The sequence below is a fragment of the Cupressus sempervirens genome, chromosome 11, assembly GCF_028749045.1.
Source record: "Cupressus sempervirens isolate cs-2001-9-10 chromosome 11, ASM2874904v1, whole genome shotgun sequence".
NCBI lineage: Eukaryota > Viridiplantae > Streptophyta > Pinopsida > Cupressales > Cupressaceae > Cupressus > Cupressus sempervirens.
In genome coordinates this window covers 58314089-58339084 of record NC_143128.1, presented here as the reverse complement: position 1 = coordinate 58339084, position 24996 = coordinate 58314089, and the positions used below count along the sequence as shown (strand labels likewise).

The 24996-nt window shown below is 35.4% G+C and overlaps 1 protein-coding gene across 1 annotated transcript in view; it reads right to left on the bottom strand.

Annotated features, from left to right (window-relative positions):
* Positions 1-994: 994 nt before the first annotated feature.
* LOC149528232 (serine/threonine-protein kinase GRIK1-like) overlaps positions 995-24996 on the bottom strand; it is a 147245-nt gene continuing 123243 nt past the window's right edge. Inside the window, exons 11-12 of the mRNA XM_089810955.1 lie at positions 2315-2393; positions 995-2164 (exon numbers count right to left, since the gene is read on the bottom strand). Coding sequence (XP_089667081.1) covers positions 1995-2164; positions 2315-2393 — 249 coding nt within the window. The 3' untranslated portion in view covers positions 995-1994. The remainder of the gene's footprint in view (positions 2165-2314; positions 2394-24996) is intronic.

Below are 24996 nucleotides of genomic sequence, written 5' to 3'. Positions count from 1 at the left end.
TTTATCTCTAATTCTAAGTTGTGACTCTTGGTCCTCCATTGTTGGTACTAAATAAAAGTAGATTCTAAGAGGTGACTACCAGTCTTCCATTGATTATTTTGAATGTGCCTCATAAGATGCTTGTATTGGTTTACTGTTGATACTTCTATGAATATGATATTTATAAAATATTCAATTTTAAAAATATGTATCTTGGTTTTTTGTTTAAATACAGCATCGGATTTGATCAAACATTCATATAATACCAAATTGAGTCAGATGAGATTAAAACCAGACACCAATTTGACCTTCCGAATCTCGTAAACAAACTTAACCTTGCCAATCCACCTACACTTGTCGTGCCAAATATCAATTTGATTAAGGAGACTGATAAAATATTATGCAGAATGCTACCAAAATAGCTTTAAACCAACGCAAATCTAATTCGAATGAAATGCTAGTGTGCTGCAAGTCTATTATCTAAATCTTTTGCCAGATATTAGAATGTATAAGCACATTTTAAAAGCCCAAGTTTAAACTAGTAACTATGCATCTCCAGAAACATTCATGCTAATTTAAATACACTCAGACTAGTTTTCTTCTGTGTGTGTCAATATTACAACGAGATTTGTAATCTCAAGTAATTATGGCTGTTTGAGGTTCTTGGGGCTGTAAATATATGACCGTTAACAAATTTTGAAATCTATGTTGATGACCACAACCAGCCCCAAATTCAATTCTGGCATGCCACAACTGCATTGTTAAAAATGTCACCTGCACAAAATTCTCCCCAAAACCATTAAAAGAAAAACTTGTACAAACTTCAAACACGGGTCTGTCAACTAGCCTACGGATACACATAAGGTACATGTTTCTTTACCATAGGTTTACAAGCCCGTCCAATTAAAGCTTCCATACAGCATCTTTTCAACAGCTTTTCAAATGTGTAGAGGTGAAAGTCATGGAAGTAAATATCGTACACAGCTTTGATGGTTTTGCACCATAGAACCACACAAAAACAAAACTGGATATAAAAGATTTATTCACAATATGTACAGTACAAAGATATTCAAATCCTCCACATATCCTGACATTCAATTCTTCAGTATCCAAGATCCTGGTTAAAAATATTTTGAGCACGCTGACCTACGGCTATTTACTAATGAAGCAAGACATATTGCATACTAAAATTATAGTAAAGCAAATCCTAGTTACAATCCACTTCATGTAGGGGAATGGACCCACTAGTTGTGCACCCTAATATTACGCCTCCCAAAATCAGACGGCGATTTTAAAATAACCCCAATTTTAAGAGCAGCTTATTGGCCAAATTTACTGCTTAAACCTAAGGTGTCAGATGCACATTGTCAATATGAAGCCACATCAGCCTGTTTTTTTTGAGGTGCCCTAAAAGACCCAACAAGAAAGTGGGACCTACAGTACTACATTAATGTTTTGTTGGTGCAATTTCATGTGGCATCACATGATTCTTCCTGCTTGGATCTAAGAGCACATAACATTCAATTATTAGAAATAGAGATGAACACTAACAACCTTGAAATCACAGCTACAAGTGTTATACTATTAAAAATAATGGTCCTGAAATCTACAAATGCTATCTCAACTATCAGAAAAGGCGCAACTATTGGATCCTTTTCCCTTATGAGCATGTCTCCAAAATGTGCACACACACTCCTGTCTATGGCCAACTAGCTTCACTCAAGTATCTCTTCTCCCAAATGCATCTGTTATGTTGCCCACCTGACATACCCAACCTGCACACAGCCTCACGTGAACTTCATCTTCAAATTACCCCGCTCGTTTGCTGCACTCAAATGCACACAAACAATACTTGTGTCCAATATTAGCATAACAGTAGAGGCAGATAGCAAATAACATCTCAACACAAAGACCATAAGAAGTTGAGGCAACTCTCATTCAAGTACTTTATATGTTCCTAAAATGACCCAAGCAATCACAAAGCTTTTCCACATTACAGACAACCAAATATTGTGCTACGCTGATTCAGACAGATCTTCAGAAGAATCCCCCCCAACGGACTGTTCAGAAATGTGTACAAAGCTGCCATGTTCGCATCTCCATAAATCATTTTGTATTGGGCCATAGCCTTTCACAACCCATGGATGCTTTGCAACAACATCCAAAGTCATTCTTTTGTTAGGATCTGCGAATTCAGTCAAACAGGATTTGCTTATATAATAAATTAAAACAGGCATCTATATTTATAATGTGTAAAACATGCAGTTTAAGGAACCCAAATTTATAACAAAAAAGCATGAAATAAAAGCTGTCAAATATTGTTTTCAAGCATTACCTTTACAAAGCAGTCCTTCAATTAAATTTTTAAGTTCTGGGTCCATATCCTTCGGAATAGATAAATCATCATTTACTATCTGAAATCCATATTGAAAAGAAATACATGTCTCAGAGAAAGCAAAATTAGCATAAGAAGCGGGTGCCATGAAAACTATATAGGAGAAGAGAAAATTAGCATGAAGCAGTTGGAACAATGAATTCAATCTTCAATGCAAAGTTATATCTTGCAGTTGCACATCAAAATTATTTTTAAAATGAATGATAGCAGATTTTCACAATCCATCGTAATTGAGCTAAATTATTTCTGGATGCGACTGTGTGTATTTTTTTACCATCTACATTTCAGATCATACTCCATGATCCATCATCTTTTGCATCCTGATGATGGATTGTGGAGTATTATCCGAAACGTTGATGGTAAATGAACACATACATAATCGCATCCAGGAATATTCTAGCTCTATTTAAAAGATCCTCAATCAATACAACCATAGTATCAAAACTTGGCAAGTAACTTGCCTACTCACAAGGCAGAACAACCCAACAAGTTACTCATAAACTCGTGGTGGATACTAGTAAATACTTCTGTAATTCCAACACAGAAGCTTACCAGGCAGTGGAAAAATACAGGCTGCTAGCAGAAAAGGGAAAGAAGTAGAACCAACTTTTCATTATTCTCCTTTGTGTGTGCCTTATACTCTTTAATTACTTTGCATCAATTTATCAATGAATGGGGCAGTGTATGGAAAACGAGCATTTTCTTATCCTCCATTTGGATTCAAAAAACAAATACCACATTTTTTACCCTGTTTTTCCAAATATTTTAGTATTTTTAGTTTCCCATGTTTTCCTTGATTAAATATTGGGTAATTGAGCTGCATTTATACTTCAGCTTTGCCAAGTCAATCCCAATTCTAAGAAATGTGACTATTATCAAAGTATATCTGTTATCTAAATTCAATCTTGAATCATTAATAATTATGCTTGTCAAGCTTTATTCAAGTTTATTTTACAGACTTGTGTTTTTTCTAATATCCCATGTTTTTGTAGTCTTGACAAAGAAGCCAAAACTAGAGTGTGCTGGATCCAACTTTTTCAGCCAATGAATCAATGCTAAAAGCTGTGAAAAATGATATCAAAAATACAAATTATAACCAAAAAAGTAAAAACATGTCAAATAATGCAAAAACAAAAGTCAACTTACATTAACACAATCTGGATTGGCATATTTATGATTTCTAGCTATTAGATTTCCATAATCCATATGAAAGCTAGATAGTTTCTGGATTCAATTGTGTGAAGTTCTTTTGAACGTTATAAAACAAAGTCTCACACAATCAAGTCCAGACACTATCTAGAATATCTATGATTTTCCAGTCAATAATGAAAAGTGCATGTAAAGTACTTGTAGAGAAAAATGTACATTGTATTACTTTGTCATCCATATATCATACAGAACCATCCTTTTATTATCAGGGAATAACATCATGTGACATTCATCTAAAAGAAATAGAATACACGTGAAGATAAAACATTTCCCCTTGCCAAATGTAGGGTTTAGTTCTGTTCGGGAATTTGAATAGAATAAAAGTAAAATTTAGGAAAATATACCTTTGACCCTATTGAGAATTTTAGCTGTATAACAGTAAGAAAACTAGAAAAAAGAGATTGAGGAAAAATAATTGCACAAACCCCATTCTCCTTTATGTCTCACTACCAAAACTTGAGCAAAGCATGAGTTATAAATTATTGCCCATAACACCAAACAAATAGAACACAGATAGTCAAGTTACAGACTAACTTGCCAACAGAAAACAAATGGATAAACATAAAAGGAAAAAATCTTACAATTTTACCTAATTAAATTACAAGATGTAGAAAACCGAAAAAATCCTGAACCACGAGGTACATAAAACTGAAAGGCTGAAAGGTACTAAAGAGCAATGTTGTTCAATGTGGCAACAAAAAACTCTCAATATGTTTTTCACTTCCTTCCCATGCATGATCATGGAAAATCCCATCCCACCAGGACGTGAGACAGAAGGGTGCATAACCACCAAGATATTTGAGGGTACTTGTTGGAACCTGTAGTACACATTGTCTTTCCATACAACTCTTTATTTTCTATTATACTCAAAAAAATTACATTTGTATACCCCTGAAGTCTACTGTTACTCAGGGACAAATTACAGACATAATTTGACCCATCACAAAAACATGGATGTCATGGAAACTCGAGAACTTTTGGCAACTCGTCCCCTAATTGTCTGACAAAATTAATATTTGAATTTTGATAATTTGTTTGACTTCCACTCTCATGTGAACTCTCAATTTGAGTTATCCAACACAAATTTTATATCAATACGTTAAGGTTCTATTATATTTATAAGCATGACTTATACATATTTTCATGCGAATATTTAAAATTTTGCCTAATTTTTATATAGCTGTCCCCACTGCCATCCCCTGCTCTAGAAAAAAATATCCTGGAAACCCGGCACCCTATACCCTCGTCCCGGAAACCTGGGGTAACATAGCTCCAGACAGGAATGGACTACAATTCACTTTCTATAGAGACTTTATTAGTTTTAGCTTTTTACGTGTACAATTATTCAGATTTAAACATCTTATCGCATTGGCACCCAGAGTCAGCAGGCCCATTTTGGACTCAGGCTTTGACATTAAAGCCATTAAATAACATGGAAGATTGGAATTGTCCATATGCAATCAAAATTACCCAAAACCTGACCAAATTGTTGATAGTTTCTCCATGTTGCAGAACAGAAGCGTAGATGTCTAAATGAGATAACGAGGGTTAGGTTTACTGGCTATGTTTTTCTGTCATATTTATCTTGGGAGTTTTGTAAGAGTGAGAAGTTGAATCACCTAGAATTGCTAGGGCTCACTACAAAAAAAAAAAACATCCACAGCATGGGGAACAAAATGTCCCTCCATCATTCTCACTAAGTAGGAGGCGTCCAAGCATAGACCAGATGTTCAGGTGACATTCGGTCATTCTAGGGGCATCACATCATCCCTCACATCTAAGGGAAAATTAATTGTAAACAGGCTTACCTCTAGGAGAGCACAAAAGCTTTTGATTGTACATGGTGCCTTGCAAATCATGAAACAAGACAATCAAGTACAAAGACAGCCCAACAGCATTATGGTATGTACATCAGGGTGTCCCTCTAAGAAAAACAACCAAAAAATTGTAAACAGGATCATCTCTAGGACAACAGACAACCTTGTGGTTGTACCCAATGCTATGTGTCTCGTGAATTGCAGGGCCTTTAACTACAAGGAGAATCCAGCAACATGATGGTATGTTTTGTCTAAGAATCCAAAGCAAATTGTTAAGTTCGGGCCATGCATCCAGGACTGGTCAAAGTCCAGTTGCAGGAGCCAGAGAACTCTATCAATTCTAGCTATGAGGAGAATACCATAGCAGTTGCATCAAGCAAACTATAGATTAGTGATTCTATTTAGCACGTTATTATGTCATGTATATTCAAATTGATGAAAAATATAAATACTATATTACCGATTATTAACAATGACAAATGGATCTATTGATTGACAAATTGTCAAATTTGTTTAAACTTCCACTTCTCTTACACAAAATTATCCACGCAAATGATAATTTGCATCATTTCTTCCTCTTTTTTGTAATTATTTATTTCAATATTATACTTTTTATTTTATATACCAGCTCTCCTAAAATCCAAAACAAATTTGCCATCCGCAAAATCATGCCCCCATGTACCCAAAACTTGGAGAAAAACTGCTCAAACTGTGACTCTGATTAAGGCAACATTGCTCTCTGTGTGAATGTGAATATTTATTTGCACACAGTTGACAATTTAATTTTCTGAACTTCGCTTTTTTATGTGTTCTATTTTGTTACCTATATATATGAACACAAACACCAAATCTCCCATGGGAAACACTTTCGGATAAAAAAATCATGGCCTATAATAGCTTTCAATTAACAAAGTGGGCACCAACCCAGATTACAAAATATTACTCTACGTAATTGGTAAAATATTTGATGTATTAACAAATGATCAAGATGATCATTATAAAGAATTTTACAAATGTACAAAATAGAAAGTTTCTAATAAGGAACTTAAGAAGATCAAGTAATCAATATTGTACTATATACAAAAGAGGACCATTGAAGTAATAAAATAATAATAATCTAGCACAAAAGTGGGCCCCAACTCGCAGAGAGTTGCCAAAACTTGTTATTGATTTATCAAAGCTTCCCCTCCACTTGTAACAGAATAAACTTACTAAAATAACCCACAAATTTCCCAAAATGACACGAATTCTGAAATCCCACCAAGTGAGTCTAAAAATTTAATTTTAAAACTTGAATATCCTTTTGGTATATAGAATATTTGGAAATTTCTAAATACTAAATTAATTATTTTCCTTAAGTTCATTCAATTATGCTAAGGTTTGTGGATCTCAGCAATCACAGTTAGCCTTCCTCTGACTGTAGACTGAAATGAATGGAGGAAATATATGTTTGATGTTATTATATCTGCAAAAATGAAATGTTAAACAATGTCTTTGCTCTGATCACAGGTACTGAAATTGCCGAAAATTGATATTCTTCACTGCAATCAGAATGGCATATTAATATGGTTGCAAGAGGACATGACTCCGAAGAGTCATGTCTCTACGTGGCCTTTGGGCCACGTAGAGGCATGCCTCTTCGGAGGCATGTCACTTCATAACAAACAAAACTTACTTGCTTAATTATAAACCCGACAACCATTAGTCCAATAACATGTAATGAGACATGAATAATATATATCTGCCCATAACAAATGGAGCCCGATCACAGTATAATAAATGGCTGCCAATAACAAATGGAACCTGATCACAGTATATTAAATAATCCATGTTTTACTTCTTCTGACGCTAAAACAATAACAAATTAAACCATGGGAGAATAAATGGATTAATGTTTTCCAAAATCCAATTTTAATCAAAAGGGGACATGACACTTTCTAAGTAAAACAGTCTCGGCTTCAAGTCTTTCACTATTTTCGTTGTTAAGTTGTATTTTAACAAAATTCTCTTTGTTTCAACAACATGAACCTTCAAATTAACTATCAGTTGCTCTGCTTCTCAAAGAACTAGAGATATCTTGGTATTTGCTTCATTCTCTTCATGTAGTATCAATTTCAAGTTCTGAATTTGCTTTCTAAATTTCTTGAATTCATTTAAAATGCTTATTAGCACCTCTTATAGACTTACTTCTCCTTCTTCATGAGTAGAATATTCATGTTCTTGATTTTCATCATGCACTTCCACGGCCACAACATATTTGTTCAACTTAGTGATTCTTCATATGTTTTTTTGAAGTTACTTCCAAATCTCTTTAGTTGTATTGCAATGCCTGACTTTCACAAGTTCAGTCTCTAACAAGCCAAATAAGATTGTGTTTGTGACTTTTGCAATATTTTTAAAAGCCTTCTTTCCATCAACATGCATTAGGGGAATTGAAGGACTTGTATAATAGATCTTCACACTATCCCAAATATCAAAACAAATAGAGATAGATAATTACGCATTCAAACATTCCAAAATGCATAATTGGAGCCATCAAATGAAGGTGCTTTGTTCATAGTCAGACCTTCATGACAACCCATATGTGCAATTAGGATCAACCTCCAAGTGTTCAAGCTCTATTTCTAAATGAACCCCGCTCTAATACCAATTAAAGAGCACAATGAATGTACTAAATGGGAAGATGAACAAAATTCTAATACTTTTAAATGCTTGAAACCACATAAAACATAAAGACAGCAACCATCAAAAAGACAAAATCCAATTTCTTGCGGAAAACGCTATGTTACAGTGTTCACACCCTAGACCCTCAAATTGGGTCAGGGTGTGAACTTTGTCCAAGATCGCACAATGGTTTGTGTGGTCTGTGTAGGTTCCGTGCTTGGATCTATGGGTCCACACAAGTGCAAATCACCACACACATAGGCAGACCCACAGGTCCAAGAGTGGACCCTGTGTGGACTGCACACAAACCCTGGGTAGACAACACACGGACTCGATGACACCCAACCTAGAGCCAAGCAAACCTCATGTTAACCCACAGCCTAAAAGGAATAGTGGGCCCAAAAACTTATTAAATTACATTTTTTTCCTCCTAACCTTAAAAAGACCCTAATAAGGAGGCTACAAAAACATTTCATTTCATATTTGCTCCCTCATTTGCTTTCTCCATCTTGCAAGATTAAGTGAGGCGATTCTATTGAAAGGAGATCAATTTTGGAGTTGCAAATACCTTTCAAAAAGCAGATTTGAGCATTTAATGTGTGCATTTCAACCATTTTTCTTTAGTTGTTTGATAGATTATTTCAAGTTTTTGGAATGTTAGAAAATGTTTTCAAGCTTTTGTAGAAGTTTCAAAGATTGTTTCATTTTCTCCATTTCCGTTATAGAATGCAACAATGAGATTAAAAGCTCAATGGGTGGGTCTCAAAAAATTTTAATTGAAAAAGGATCTTTTCTTTGGAAACACACTACAAAAATTTCTCAATGTCCTAGAGGTGGAGGATTTGTATGTAAATGTTATTTTGCCAAACTAAATACAGAAGCTTCTACTAGAGAGTAAAACTTTAATTTATAGGCCCTTGAGGTAAAGTGATTAATATGTGTAAGGGACCAACAGGGGGAGATATGAAGGGGATGTCACCTAGACAAAGAACAAGAAGATGTTGATAGATTGTGGTGAAAGGAAAGCAAAGTCGTCATAGTTCCGATTAAAAAAAGCCAACACCGCCACCACCCACTCAACCAGCCTCTAGACATCCCCTCTTGCCTATATCTTCTAGCGAGGATGAAGATGTAGATGAACCACAAGTCAGCACCTACAAGAGAGGCCAACTAGATCAAACATTTCAAAATGAAGCAAGAGACATTGCTCATGAAAAAATTGCATGTTTCCTATGCGAGTGATCTTCCATTCAACCCACTGAGGTTAGCCTATTGTCTCTGATGGATGGAACGATTGTAAGAAAAAAGGTCCTTTGATCTATATTATTACTGTGTCACCCAAAGGGGCAATGTTTTCGTAGGCAGTTAATTGTGAGAGTGGAATAAAAGATGTAGAGTTTATTTCCCAAATTCTCATTTATTCCATAGAAGCAATGGGTAGTGACAATGTTCTCCAAGTAATTAAAGATAATGCAAAATTTTGCGAGGCAAAATGTACTTTGGTAGAGGCTAGATATGATCACATCTTTTGGACACCATGCATTGTGCACTCTCTTAATTTGGTGGCAAGCAATTGACACCCAAGTAGACTGGGTGAAAAACAATTATGAGGGTGAGGATATTCAGATGTTTGTCACAAATAACCATATGTCACAAGCAATTTTCAGAACTTTCTCCAAATTAGCACTATTTAGGTAAATTCTTAAAATTGATTTATTTAGTTTCATTTATCATTTTATCATGTCATGTTTTCCATAATTGAATAAAATGCTTTTTGTCTTGTTTACATATTTTAAATGTGCTACTAACTTACTATTAACATGTTCTTAGGTGGCTGAAGCTCGTTTTGCCTTCCACACAATCGTCTTGAGACGACTTGTAAAGGTAAAGGAGGCATTATCACAAATGGTAATCAGCAACCAATAGGGTATTTGGAAGCAGTCCAATATAGTGAGGATCCAAAAAGTGAAAGCAATGATATTAGGTGATGATTAGCGGGGTCATGTGGAGTATGTATTGGAATTCACTGAGCCAATCATGCTCACGCTCCACTTTGTTGACACTGATGAATCGTGCCTCGGGGAAGTTTATGATGTCATGGACACTAGGTTGGAGACGATAAAAGTGGCAAGTTATAGATTTTATTTATAATACATTCCTTAATCATTACTTATTAAGAGAGATATAAATTTTTAATTAGCATAACTTACATCAAGATAACTTACATGAACATCATTTGATATTCCAAGCGATACAAAGAAGAGAGAACAATCCTGAGGACGCCTTTTATAAAATGGTGGACACAATAGCTCTCCATCACTGGAACAAAATGACAACACCTCTTCACCTCCTCGCCTATGCTTTCTCTCTCAAATACTACAATACAAAGGTACTCACTATTCCTAGTAGAGTACCACCATGTAGAGATGTTGAGGTTGCTAGTGAGTACAAGAAGGCACTAAGAAGGATCTTTAGTGATCCAAAGGTGAGGGCAGTAGTTAAGAGAGAATCTAGATTATTCATCCCAAGAAAGATCTTCTCCCTCTTGCTATAAATGACCAAAGCATAATGGATGCGATTACATGGTGGCACCTTCATGGTCAAGACTATGTGTACCTCCAACCTCTTGCCATTAAGATCCTCTCACAAGCAAGTTTTTTAATTTTTATTCTTCATTCTTTTATCACTTGCATTGTAGAATTTAACACTTAACATTCTTATATCCACTCAGTCAAGCATAACCGGTTGGCTGCCAAAAAATCTGACTTGGTGTTTATTCACACCAATTGGCCCGCAAGGATCCAAAATACAAAAAGTGGGTAGAGAAGTTGTGGGACATAGCACTTGAGTCAATAGACTTGGATATGGCCGTTCAAGATCTTGCTAGAGCCACTCTACTTGATTTGGATGATAATGAGGACATGGCACTTGGTGGATTTAGTGCTAGCTGGACCAATTTGGGTGATAATAAGGATATATTAGAAGTTGGGGAAAATGAAAATCCCAATGATTTTTTTTGATAATCCATTTGATGATTGATCAAAACTTTATTTATTAATGAACATTAAACTTTATATCATGTTTTAACATTCAAAATCTCATGAACTATATTTTATTTCAGTAATTCAATGCAATAATTTTTATTAGAATGATAGAATCGTGTTTTAATGTTAGTCTTTGGCATTTGGTATTGGTTAATGATCAAGCATGATACTAAAAAATGATTGAGTTATACTATGAAAATCCTTTCAGGTAAGAAACACGGCATATAATAGCTTTTCCTTAACAAAATGGACACTAGCCTAGATTAGAAAAGTGAGCACCAACTCTCTTCAAAGCACCAATTCCTAACACTAAAGCAGCAGCTCTAGTCACCTCAGGCACCAGCCTTAGCTTAGGCACCAACCCAAAAATACTTTGATATCATGAATCAATTCTGACTAGTTCTCTTTAAACCATTTACACCCGCAACCTCCAACACTATCATTCCCTTCTTCTAACTCAAACGCAACTTTGAAAGTAATAATATACCCCTAAAAAGCATGCACTTCAAGCACTTTCATTGGTTCTTGTTTATTTGGATGCATAGCTTCAATCATCTCCTTTATACAGCTTGCAAACTCCTGCTAATCACTACAAGGCTATCTCAAAAACATTGTTCTTGACATATTACTTGCAAAAACCAGAGCATCACCAATACCGATATCACTTCTTCAGAAATCACACACAGTAATGCTCAGCTTCTTATTCAAAAACACAACTCTAGTAAGACTATGTTTCAAAACCTTCACCAGAACTTTCAGCGATACTGCTTTTCTACATATTTAACTCATTAAGGGAAAGTTGTCTACCTCTACCCAAGAGAAGGCATATTTTTTCAACATTAAACGAATCAATATACATTTCAAAGAAAATAAAGCATCTCACTTAAACACCAGCAAATAGTATATGCACTTTTTCAGTCGTACATTTCCCATAAAATCTAATCTATCCAGAAATAGGCAAAAAGATACCATAGAAGGCTTCAGTATTTATTGAAACCTCCTTATTCTGTTAAAAACGTTGCACATCCTTTTCTTCACACAGATTAATATGCTCAATTTCTTCAATTCACTCCCACTTTTCTCCACAATCACCCAATCATTAATATCTATGAAATCATATGAATAGTCAAAACAATATTAATTAAAAAACCCTAAAGAGGAGGTAAAGATTCATTCAAACTCTACAAAGAGGAGGTAAAGATTCATTCAAACTCAAGAGAAATACAAAGAGGAGAGGGCAGGCAGCCCCTCAAAAGGAACATTATAGAGCATTGTCACGATCCACTAGATGATTCAATGTGTAACATATCTAGAGGTAACTACCTCCTATCCACCATACTTCAAGTCCACAATTGATGCAATTTCACTTAGGATTGTGTCTAAGAGAAACAGATTTGAAAAGGCCACACAATCAGAGAATCTGTCTAATAACCAATGTTAAGTGCCAACTAACATCATCAAGTTGCTTCCTAGTTACCAAAGTCGCCACCGCTGGAGAATCAGTCTAGCAAATAATCCATGTTTAGCCAAGAACGCAACTATGCTCTGCAACATACAAATAGCAAGAGCCTCCAATAAGTTATTAATATGAAACCCCTTATAAACTATAATACCCCTGTTAACCCTAAAAAATGACTTGCAAATAATTAGGAAACAATGTAAGGCCCTTGTGATGTTTGATAGACTCTAGTTTGGTTTAAATCAAGACAGTATATTGTTGATTCATATTTACATGTTTCCAGTTCATACCTCTTTATTGTATAGAAGATAGTATTTTGATCAATTAATGTTTACATTCTTGTTGATAAAATTGTTTTAAAGAATTCTTGCATTTACTTGATTGTAATCTGAACTAACCATGCTAGCCCAATGTGTTTATGCATTCTGCTTGGAGTGTGTGTTGGATGAGGGGAGACAGTCGTATACACTCCTGCAAGATTTCAACACAATGCCACACTCCTCTTTCCTTGTCTATTACTATTGTTTATATATATATATAAGCATGTTGGTTGGTATGTGATGCAGATGTGTGCAGGTACCAAGCATCGACTCCACCTCTTACACAGGTCTGAGCATGTCTTTAAAATCCTCGAATAAGTTGTTCAATCGGAGGTGATGCCATGATACATATAGGCACCCTAAACCTATAGGTCCTAACTAGGCAGTCAACGACCTATTTTGTGGAACTTTTGGATTAATGTCTTAAGTTTGATATTTGGATGAGTTGATATTTTATTATTTCCAATTATGATGCTATGTATAGATTATATCTTGTCTTTTTTATTATTTGACTTAGTACATTCATTTGAGTATATATGGGCGCACACGTATATGCCCAAATAAATATACGATGATGTGTTTTATAATGTTTTCAATATTTATGTTTAATTATGTGATTGTCAAGAATAAATAAATAATAAAGTAAATTAAATATAATAAATAAATAAAAGATAGTTAAAAAGAATAAATGATTTTGAGGACTCAAACCTACGACCTCCCACCCTCTAGATCTTCCATATACCAATGCATCTAGCTTGCTCTTCGAGAACCTATAAGGAAAAATAACTTATCAGTTACTTTAGGGATAAGTGGGTAAGAACATGCCAACAAAAGACCATGGGGAGCATATATTGGGGCCTTAACCACTATGAAAAGTGTATTCCTTGGGATAGATGTTTTGGTGATTTAAAATTTAAGTTAGAAATTTGTTATAAAATAAAACAAAAAAATATATAATAAATAAATAATTGTTTGATTTAATTCGTCAAATCTTTGGGAACCGGTTGCAAAAGGTGGTTGTTGATGTTTGGTAGCTTCAGTCAGATAAACCTATATATATATATATATATATATATATATATATATATATATATATATATATATATATATATATATATATATATATATATATATATATAATTTTATTATATGAATTCTCAACAAATAGACATGTCCCATGAAGGGACATGTCTTTTCATGGCTTATGCTCATCATAAATACTAAAGGTTGTTGCATTTGGAAAGCGCATACCAAAACATAGCAGTGCCATTACATTTGCAGCGATCTTCAAACCTTAATATGGTATCAAAGTCAGATTGCAATTGTAAGAAATCAGAGATGCATATCAACTGTAGAAATAATTATATATATAAGACTAATATTATTGTAAAGAATATCATTTAAATTGCAGAAGGTAAATTTTTACATTCAGAGCAATAATATCACATGGCAAAGACTACTGGAATATTTTGATTTTAATATTGTGGTGGCAAACTACACTGACAGTGTTAAGTTCTCACGATTGAATAGTTGACAACAAACGACAGCAATATAGTTTATACAAATCACAGATTGTGATTAAAACACAGCGACTTGAGAATATAGCAATGCCTCCAACTAAGTTAGAAGCATCTCCAAAACCTTCACCAAACAGTAATGGCAATCCTTTACTTGTAATTCTCTATGAGAAAGTAAACAATTGCAATCTGCACTGTGTGCATTGAAGAAAAAGCGTCAATGTGCAATAAACAAATGAATAAGCAGAAAGAGAAAATGGATACCAAAATAAATATAAAGAATATAGCTGATTTCATCCACCCTATAAAGCCAAACTTAGCCGGAAAGTTTGCCTACCCGTCATAGGAAGACTTATCTTGAAAATAATTATCGCAGACTTAATTTATTTGTTGAGATGAAACCCTAATATTCTCTGAGGGAACCAAGCGTTTAAGAGGCTGTAATATGATGTCTTCCTTCCTAATTCTGAATCTATTCATTGTTCGAGCATGGAGAAGTTGATTTTCCTCAACAACCACAGAAAGGGAAATGTAAAAACATAAGCGGATGCTCGAGCCAGCAGTTCACCACGTGGCAGAGCCATCCACACTAGACCTGCCACAGACATAGTGGACTGAAAAATTAGAAAGGAGATGAAGATGAGTCAGGAATAACTCTTGAGTTTGAAATGCAAATGAATTTTTAAGAGGTTTGACTTATTTGCTCCCACATAAAGATCATCGCCGATTGGGCAAAACAAAGGAAAGTATTATTAAAAACTGATCCCATTGGTCCTACCCATGGGTATTTCATAACAAATAGAACCTTTCTTCACTTTATTAACGAGTCAAAAAGGTGATTAATATTGTAAGTGAGGTACATGCATATAAAGGGTGAGTATATTATATTTCAATTGATTATTTATATTGCAAAAGGAATAGTGTGAATATATGTAAAAAACATTAAATGAATATTAAATATTAATTTTTAATAAGCAAATAATATATTGAAAATATAGATTAAAGTATATATATAGTCTATTGAATATATGCAAATATGTTCAAAGTATATTTTTATTTTTATTTTATTGGAATTGTCTTATATTATCATGTAGAACTAATTATCATTCTTGAATATTATATTAGTCTCTCTTAAAGTTATTATTTGAAAATGTGCTATAAGAGCTATTTGCTTTGATCTTTTCCTCTAAGTATGTTCTTGCAAGAAGAGGGAGATTGATATAAGATTCAGAGGGAGTCTGACACTTGTTCAAAGGTAAAGGAGCTTAGAAGATTGATGTTTAGGAGTCTGACACATTCGTTTGAAGGAGTGGATAGAGGATATGTTTCAGTTGATCTTTGAAGATTTTGATCATATCAGAATCAAAGGGAGTTTTGACTTCATGTAAACTTTTGGTATCATGCGTGTAACTACATGATTCAATGGGCCTACGCCTTGTGTATATCATGAGGAAGTGATGACTTCCAAATGATCATCACTTGTATTTGCCAAAGTCATTGGAAGGTGACAATCTTACAATAACTTAAGTAATGAAATACATTTTATGTAGATGTTGAAATAGATCGTGATGGATTATATCTTGTAAATCAACAACTAAGTGTTAGATGTCTTTCACTTGACGGTCTATGAGTTGATTGTATAGATATATAACAGGTATCTGGTGAATATCACGTATTGATATTTTGCAGGTCATTACCTTATTGAGCACGTGGTGATATCATGTGTTGATATTTCGATAGACCAATAGTCAGAGTATTTGGCGAATATCATGTTTTGATATTCTGATAGGCCAATACTCATGATATCAAATGTCATATCAAAATGGTTGATATCTTCTGATCAAAGATCTCCTTAAAATTTTCCATTCCTAATATTACCAATGGTGTAATATCGGTCATGTTTATCCTCCCTAGCTAAGGGGGAGTGTTGATGTTTGGTAGCTTTAGTCAAATAAACCTATGAATATATATAATTATATGAGATATAATTTATATGTGTGTGTGTGTGTGTTCATTATATATGAAATATAAGTTTATTACTATATAAGAGAAATTAAAATAGTAATGATATATATAAATATAATTAACTTAGTTAATATATTAATTATATAATTAACAAATAGACACATGGGGCATGTCTCTTCATGGCTTATGCTCATCTACACATGGCAATGCCATTAGATTTGCAACGATCCTCAAACCTTAATAGCTACAACCATTTACAAACGGTTGTTTGCAGCTTAGAAATTTGGAGTGTTCCCGAGAATTTAACACTAGGAAAAATTATTGAGGAGATTTTGGCCAAGAGACTTTGGAAGGGAAGATAGGAGTTGTTGGAGAGTCCAGAAGATTCAACAGGGGCTTGAAAAGCATTGGGACCACCTCAACAAATTGAAGAAGACCTTGCAAGTAGGCTTCATTTGAACCTCCATCCTGGAGCATTTATAAGAAGAGAAATAAATCTAAAATGATGTGTTTGAATCAATCCTAATGATCTCAAATGATGCGTGTTGAATTTATTTTGAATGATCTTTGTGTTTGAAACTTCTTTGTATCTATAATGAAAAGTTTTAGTTGAATTAATCTTTGTACACCACATATGGTTGTATGATATTTTGTCTCCTTTTTAAGGATAGCAACACGGGGATGCGTCCCCACTGTTTTTGGGTGCCCCACCCGAGACTGCAACAGGACAAATACAAAGTGCAACCAATGTTCTCATCTTAGGATAATCATGGAACAGCATCGTGATACCAAATCAATCTAGGTAACCAATGGCACAAACCTCAATGAAACCATCTAGAACATCAAAATCTCATAAATCAGATATAAGCATAATCAACCAATTAATGCAATAATATAAATCAAATTACTGCAAGGGTGAACACCACTCATGGGTCTTAGTCATGATCACTAACAAAGCAAGATCAACAAGGTTGCATTCACCACTTGGAAGCTTGCGATCCAAGAAGAGAAACCAAGCACACCAAGAGCGAAATCAAAACCAACAACACTCAAGAAAATCTCATCAAATTCTTCACAAGTCAAACCAATACTCCAACACTCACCAAGCATCTCGTTAACCTCCAAATAGGTCAACCACAAGAGAAAAGGTGTCACACTGACACAAGTTCCTTCAACAAGGAACTTCCTACGCACCTAGGATGGGAGCACGACATTCCCGCGTCCCTTGCGGCACCACCAACTCGTCGTTGGGAAGGGGACATCCCCGCGTCCCTGTTTGGGACTAGGGGACGAGGCCATGTCCCTTGACCCAACTAGAGACAGCCGGTCATCCCCACTTTCGGCACATAAAAAAATGCAAAAAAAAACATTTAAAAGGTTTTGTTATGGTTTTATTGTTTGTTGAGCATGAGCCTCAGGTTGACATGGATGACTAAAAGCCTCTTAGCCCCTACTGCATTTTGGCGGCCCTTGGGCCATTAGTACTTGATGTTTTGTCTTTTGATTTTGTAGTTTGTAATTGAGACTTGGATATTTGACGTTTGAAACATTGAACATTGTGATCATATCATGGTTGATGCTACTTCATGTAATTAAATTTATGATGCCATTGAATGATTGATGAGATAATGATACTCATACTTTTGCTAAATTAATAATAGATATCTATGACTTTTGAATTTGCTTAATTATTTAATTTATTTGATAGAAGTTAGAAGTTAGAAACTAGATCTCTTTTATTATTCATAAATCATTGTTCAAATGTTCAACGCAATGTAAAACTAAAATAGCAATAGCGGTCTTGATGAACTTATACTTCATATTTATGTCTTATATTGGTATACATCTTTTTATAATTAGCATTTTAGGTATCATATGAATATTATATACTATATGCCCCCCTCCTTCCCTTTTGTTCCCCACCGTTGTCCCCAAATTGAGGGCCCTTTGTCCCCTTGTCCTGAAAACTTGTACCCCCATTCCCCCGTCCCCCAAGCCGGCGTAACTATGCCTTTTAGGTTTTGTTTTTTAGGGTAATAGAATCTGGAGGTTTGAGAGTTGTCCTAACCCCCCCGGCCGATACATGGACTGGTACGCCTGCAGTGGGTTGGTCATCAATCTGATCCCCTGATTCATAGATCCCACCCAAGGCCTTCACTTCCTAGATTCCACCCCAGTCCCTGATTCAATTCATAGACTGATTCCTTTCAACCCCTCCATATAGATCCACCCTGCACCCCCACCCATTCATAAATAAAGAAAGAGTCCTTCCTTTGCACCGAGAGGCCCAAATAGATTAGTAGTGGGAGATATAGTTCACCCACGGTCCACAAAATAGATATATAGGGGCCCAACGCAACTATAGCCAGGATTGGGTAGCAACTAGAATCTAATCTCCCCCACCTCATACAATAGTATGGGATCTACCTCTGCCATGGCATAAACCTACTAGCCTACTATTCTATGGGCCCCTACTATTATATGGCTATCTCCTTCCAAAATTCAATCTTACTGGGACAATTTCTGGAAATCGTCTTGGTAGACACTCTAAACATCAAAACTATTTTTTTCTGGAAAACATGAAAGTTGTAGATAATTTAAAAACTACCATCTCCCAGAATCTCATGGTCTTATGAGTTCATTTGACCCGTCAACCATAATTGTTTTTCAAACTGGTAATTCTGGGAACACCCATTTGGACAATTTGCACGACAAATGGCAAAATTTTCTCAATTATCATGCATTTGAGAGATTCAAAAGCCAAAATGACGTGAATTCATTCCTCAATCTTTTCCAATAAGTTGTAGAATGATGGCCTAAGCATGTGATGCAAAGAATGCATGAAATCGGACAGTTATTGTACAAGAAATTTCAACCTTCACAAAATAACATAGTTACACAACCCTAGTGGACGAGAGAACAAGTTTCCAGGACAGGAGGACAGAGGGGCCTTAATTTGGGGACGACAGGGGGACCAGGGGGTTTGTATATATTATACCTATGGTACTTAAAATGCTAGGTGTAAAAAGATTTATTGCAATATAAGATATCAAGAGGTAAAAGAGTAAATACTTGAACATTGCATTGAATTGGAACATCAAACATTGAACATAAATAGTCAAATCGGCAAATAGTTAACATCAGGTCATCCCCCCATCCTCGACAAACGTGGTCGAATTTGGTGGCACCATCGAGGACAAGGGAACAAAGTCCCCATGTCCCAAGTGAGTCAAATGGCCGGGGGGTGTTGTGTCCCCGTATTACTATGTGAAATAATTAAACTATAAAGTTTTATTTCAATTTTTTTTAATTCATAGTTGCAATTAGCATTTAATTTAATACATAATAATGAAGAAAGGTTCTCAAGTAAGTCACTTTCCTCATCGGTAACTTGAGGACCCTAAGTAAGAGGTCTTGAGTTTCACTCCCTCCCTAAAATAATTTAGAAGGAAGAGTTACAGAGAAGTAGGAGCAAATGTGGGAAACACATTTTATTATTATTATTTCCCACTTGTATTTAATACACCTTTCTAAATTGAACTCAACCATATTTAGTGAATGTAAAATTTATTACAAGATTTTAAAATATTATTTAATTACTATAAAGTGTTGTATGTTAATGTCAAATAAATAACATTATTATATTGATATTAATATTTGATATTTTTATAAGTGTTTTAATTGTGTGGACTTGCACCCCTTGATTAACTTGTTCCGATTCCCTTATATTTTTGTCACCAGAGGTTTTTGTATTCGTGTGGCTTGATGTTAATCATGTCGTATACATGTTATGGTTTGTGTTGTAAGTACACTGATTATGGGACCATGGTATGTCTCCTAAAACCTCATGTTTGTTGTTTTGATGTTTTGAACTTTTGTATGAATCATGCATCCCTTGTGTTTATTGGTCACCGGAGGCTTCTTAATTTTGTGGCTTATCGGGAGTCATGTTGTACTTTTTGTTGTAACCTCATCAATTTATGTGCAAAGTGTATTTGATGTTGAGTTAGGGTTTTGAGACTAGGGTATCGGAACCTAGGAATGTGTGCGCTGAACTCTTTTGTTACTTTGTAACTCTTGTGACTTTGTTATGTGAGTAGGTCACCATCGGTGCTAGGGCCCAAAAATGGCCACTAGAGGATCCTATGTGTTAGAGATCAGGGCCCTATACAGGCTGGCTGTACTTTGAGATTTAGATAAGTGATAACATTAATAAATTAATGGGTCATGGAGGTTTGGGAATTCACATTAATCAAGATAATTAGATTATTGTTAGAATCTGCACTACAAGATGGTCTAGCTCCTTGACAGGTTGATCCCAACATTATCATGTACTAGAGCACGTCACACATAATCCCATTGGAGTACTCGGGTAGGGACAGGTTGATCTCAGCATATAGGATGTACGATAACACTCACCTAGGTGTTGTCGAACCTATCACTCATGTTTTGCCTCTGGTTGTCCATTCGCTTTATATTCTCTATTTAATTTGATTTTCTTGGGGGTTATACCTTAAATATCCATAGAACCTATGTGGATCATGGTCTTATCTCCTAGCTTAAGGGAGTGGGCCATTTATGATTCCACGTGGTTGGGTGGTCAAATATTCTCGAGGTACTGCTCGTGTTTATGGATGGCTCTCTGTGGATCCTTACTAAGTAGTTGTTGAAGATTAATTTTCGAGTTTTGGAGCATATATGTTGCACTTGCTTTAGAAGAATCTACGTGTTGTTGTAATGTAAACTCCTGAAAGAGGATTTAAGTTCATATGCATATGTATCATGAATTGAAAAGCTATGTAAAAGGGGAATGGGTATCTCTAGAAGAAATGAAGAGAAATATAAACATGTATTCTTTCAAAGCTCTTAAGGAAATAATGATAATGTTATGGCTTACTTATGTTAAGAGATGATAAAGATCATATTTACAATGAATAAAAGAACCATGTACTCTTCATAATGTTAGCAAATGAATGATCAAAGTAACTAGTGAATAGGATACGATATGGTTAACATGTGTAGTTAATGGTTTATATCTATCGTCATTGCACAATAAGTAGATGCAATTGATTTATATCATAGTTACAAAACCCTGATGGACAGGGGGACAACGGGACAAGTTTCTAAGACTAGGGGACAAAAGGGCCTTAATTTGGGATCAGTGGGGGGACGGCGAGGGGACGGTGGCAGGGGATGGGAGGGGTTGTATATACAATACATATGGTACTTAAAATGCTAGTTATGAAAGATGTATTGCAATATAAGATATAAATATGTAAAAGAGTAAATACTTGAACATTGCATTGAAAAGGGACATCAAACATTGAACATAATAGTCAAATCAGCAAATAGCAAACAATGGGAGGTCCTCCCATCCTCGATGGAGTCACAGAATCTGGTGGCATCATTGGAGATGGGGGAAAAGAGTACCCAAGTCCCCAGTGCATCCCCGTCTCTGAAACGTGGGGCAAAAAGGACGGGGACGCATCCTCGTATTACTATGATTTATATGGTTAGATCATCATTTGGAAATGGAAGTTGTAAAAATATCATTTGGAACTCGTGAGTAAATGTTTAGGAAGGCTATCTAGTACTTGTTACCACCCTAACTTCTACAAGCATAGATGTGGAACAACTTGATTAGAAGTTGCTAATTCCTACATGAGATCTAAGATTAGGAAGTAATACAAAGAAATGAATATTGGGATAAATACTAAACAAAGTAAGAAACTATAAATGGACATAAACTAATAGGTGGCTTAATTCAAGTATAGAAGTGTTAAAGGAAATTAAAAGAGAAACAATTTAGAAATACTTGTTTAGTTGGATAAGAAAAACATTGCTCTCGCATTTGGAAAAACTAAGAAATGTTGTTAAGGACAACAACAGGGAACCTATAAAGACTTTTTGTATTCAATGTTATGGCAATATTGTAAAACGTTTTTTTTTTAAATTAACACAAAACTTAGTAGTATTGAGTCTTGTTCTTTCTGGTTCCCTTGCGAGACATGACATAAACAGACAATAAATAAACCAAATATCAACAAAGTTATCATGACCAACTCCATCAATGCTAACATTGCCAAGATTCCCTAATGAAAAGCCATCAGTGTTAATTTTCAAAACTCCCTGAGCCACTAACCCTGCCAGTTGGTCCTTCTCAAATGATGTTTGCATGTATTCCTCATAACCCATCTGTCACACATCAGGACACCTCCATGAAGAGGAAAATTGAGACAATTGCAAATAGCATCCCCTGGATCGACACCCCCAACCAAGTCACACTTTGCCAAGATAGTCTCACAAATAGAATGAATAATTTTCCACCACAAGTGTTGAACAATCATCGCAACACGTTAAAAAATAGCTCCAATTTCTCTCCAACCAAATATGCCAACTAATAAAACCAAGTCCTAGAACTCAAGCAACCTAAATAAAAGGAGTCTTAATAAGAGCATTATGCCAATGGATTCAAACTCAACCAAAGATGAGACATGCTAGCAGGTCTTGCCCCAAACCTCCCACCACTAATGCCAAATCTCCTTGGAAAAGGAGCACTAAAGGAAAAGATGGCAAAAAGACTATGCACTATTATAGCACAATGCACATCGAGGGCTCCTAGATACCCCACTAACACAAATTATGCCAAGAAAGGCCTTGGTTTTGAGCCACCAGTTACAAGAAAAAATTGCATTTGGGCCAAGAAAACTTGTTCCACACTTGTTTCATCCAAGGCACCTCTAGACGTCCAAACAACTATCTCTTAAGCTCCAAATACCCTAAAAAAACTAGCACTTAACAGATGAACTTCGCCTCAAGGAAAAACATCCCGATCAACCAATGAATTGAACTCCCAAGAGCTAAAATCTGAGTGCTAACTCATTCTAGGCCTCCTCTAAACCACCTAGTGGCCATTCACCAAAATCCGAGCGCCAGTTCATTCTAAGCCTCCTCTAAACAACCAAGTGGTCATTCACCAAAATCTTCCCAACAATAATCCACAACCAAACCTAAATTCAGAGTAGTCTTAAAATGTACAACCTCATCCCAACCTGTTGCCATGACAATGACATAACGAGGTTGTAGGTGTGAATACATGGAAAGAAGAGGAGGATTATCATCCCATGAATTTTTTTAAAAAAGAACTTCAAATCTCTTATTAAAGGTCCTAAAAATGCCTCGCTTAACCAATTAAGCCTCATTTTTGGAGTATATCAGATCATAGAGCCCCATCCCTCCATGGGATAGAGCAGAACATACAAAAAAATAACAACCTTTAAATACTTATGTGCGAGAATGAGAGTCTGAAGTTGATTCTAACTAGTACACCAACACCAATATAATTTGTCTATGAAAGCATGCCCATTCAAGATAGCAGAGCAAGGACCAGACCCCCTTCCTTCTTTGGACAACACACAAACTCACAATGAAAGTAGGCTTTACTTAGAAGTCTATAAATTACCCTCCCAAGAAATTGTCCTAAGAGAGTGTCAAATTCCCTAAGAAACTACACAAGAGCCATGAGAACAAAACTTTTGTAAATAGGAAGAGCATGAATAAACAATTAAAGAAGAATCACCCTAACAGCACTAGAAAGAACCAATCAGTCTATTGATTAACCTTTCAACATAACTTATCAAGCAAGTCTTGCCAAAATATCCTAGGTTGCCTACCAACAACAAGAGAAACACCCAAGGTCAAAGTGCGGAGCCTAGGTTTAAGTCTTTGAGCAATTAGCTTAGTCATATTTTTATAGACCACATTGCACAAAGCAACTGGTCTCAAAAACTCCAACCAGTTAAAACCTGGAGCCTAGGTTTGAGCCTTTGAGCAATTAGCTTAGTCATATTTTTATAGACCACATTACATAGAGCAATTGGCCTCAAAAACTCCAACCAGTTAAAACCTTCCTAAACTTTTTAGGTCTAAGAATAAGGATCGTAGCATTCAAGGCCCTAAGCATTTTTTAGTTGCCATAAGATTCATAGACCACTTCCCAACAAATCTAGATCAACAATATCCCAGAATTCTTGGGGAAAATCTATTAGAAACCCATCTGAGCCTGGAGCTTTACCCATACACATCCCAAAAAACCTCTTACAATTCAAACATAAATATCAAATGCATGGACTCATTCATCATATTAGTGACAAGAGAAAGGATACAAGCAAGGATCATATTCTCTTCATCCTTAGCAAGGGACGAGTCTTCAGAAAAGAATGCAAAATAGTACTATGATACATAGCTTGCACAGATGTCAATTGAATTACTTTTGAGTTTACCAAAGAGGATATATAACTCCTATTTTGACGAGCTTGTATCAAGTTATGGAAAAAAATTGTACTCTTTTCCCCTTCCTCAAGCCAATCAATCTAGGCCTTACGTTTCCAAAACAATCTCCTCCCTAAATTTCCACTACTCCAATTCTCCAACAACATGTGACTCGGCTCCTCTAAGAAACCATGAACTTAAACTCAATGAGTAATAACACCAAGGCATGCCTGAACATTCCTCTTCATAGCATGAAGGTTATCATGAATTTGACAAATTGCAATTTCTTCACAAAAGAATACATAGCAATACCATAGGTAACGCAACCACCACTAGACAATTAAGCCATGGAAGGA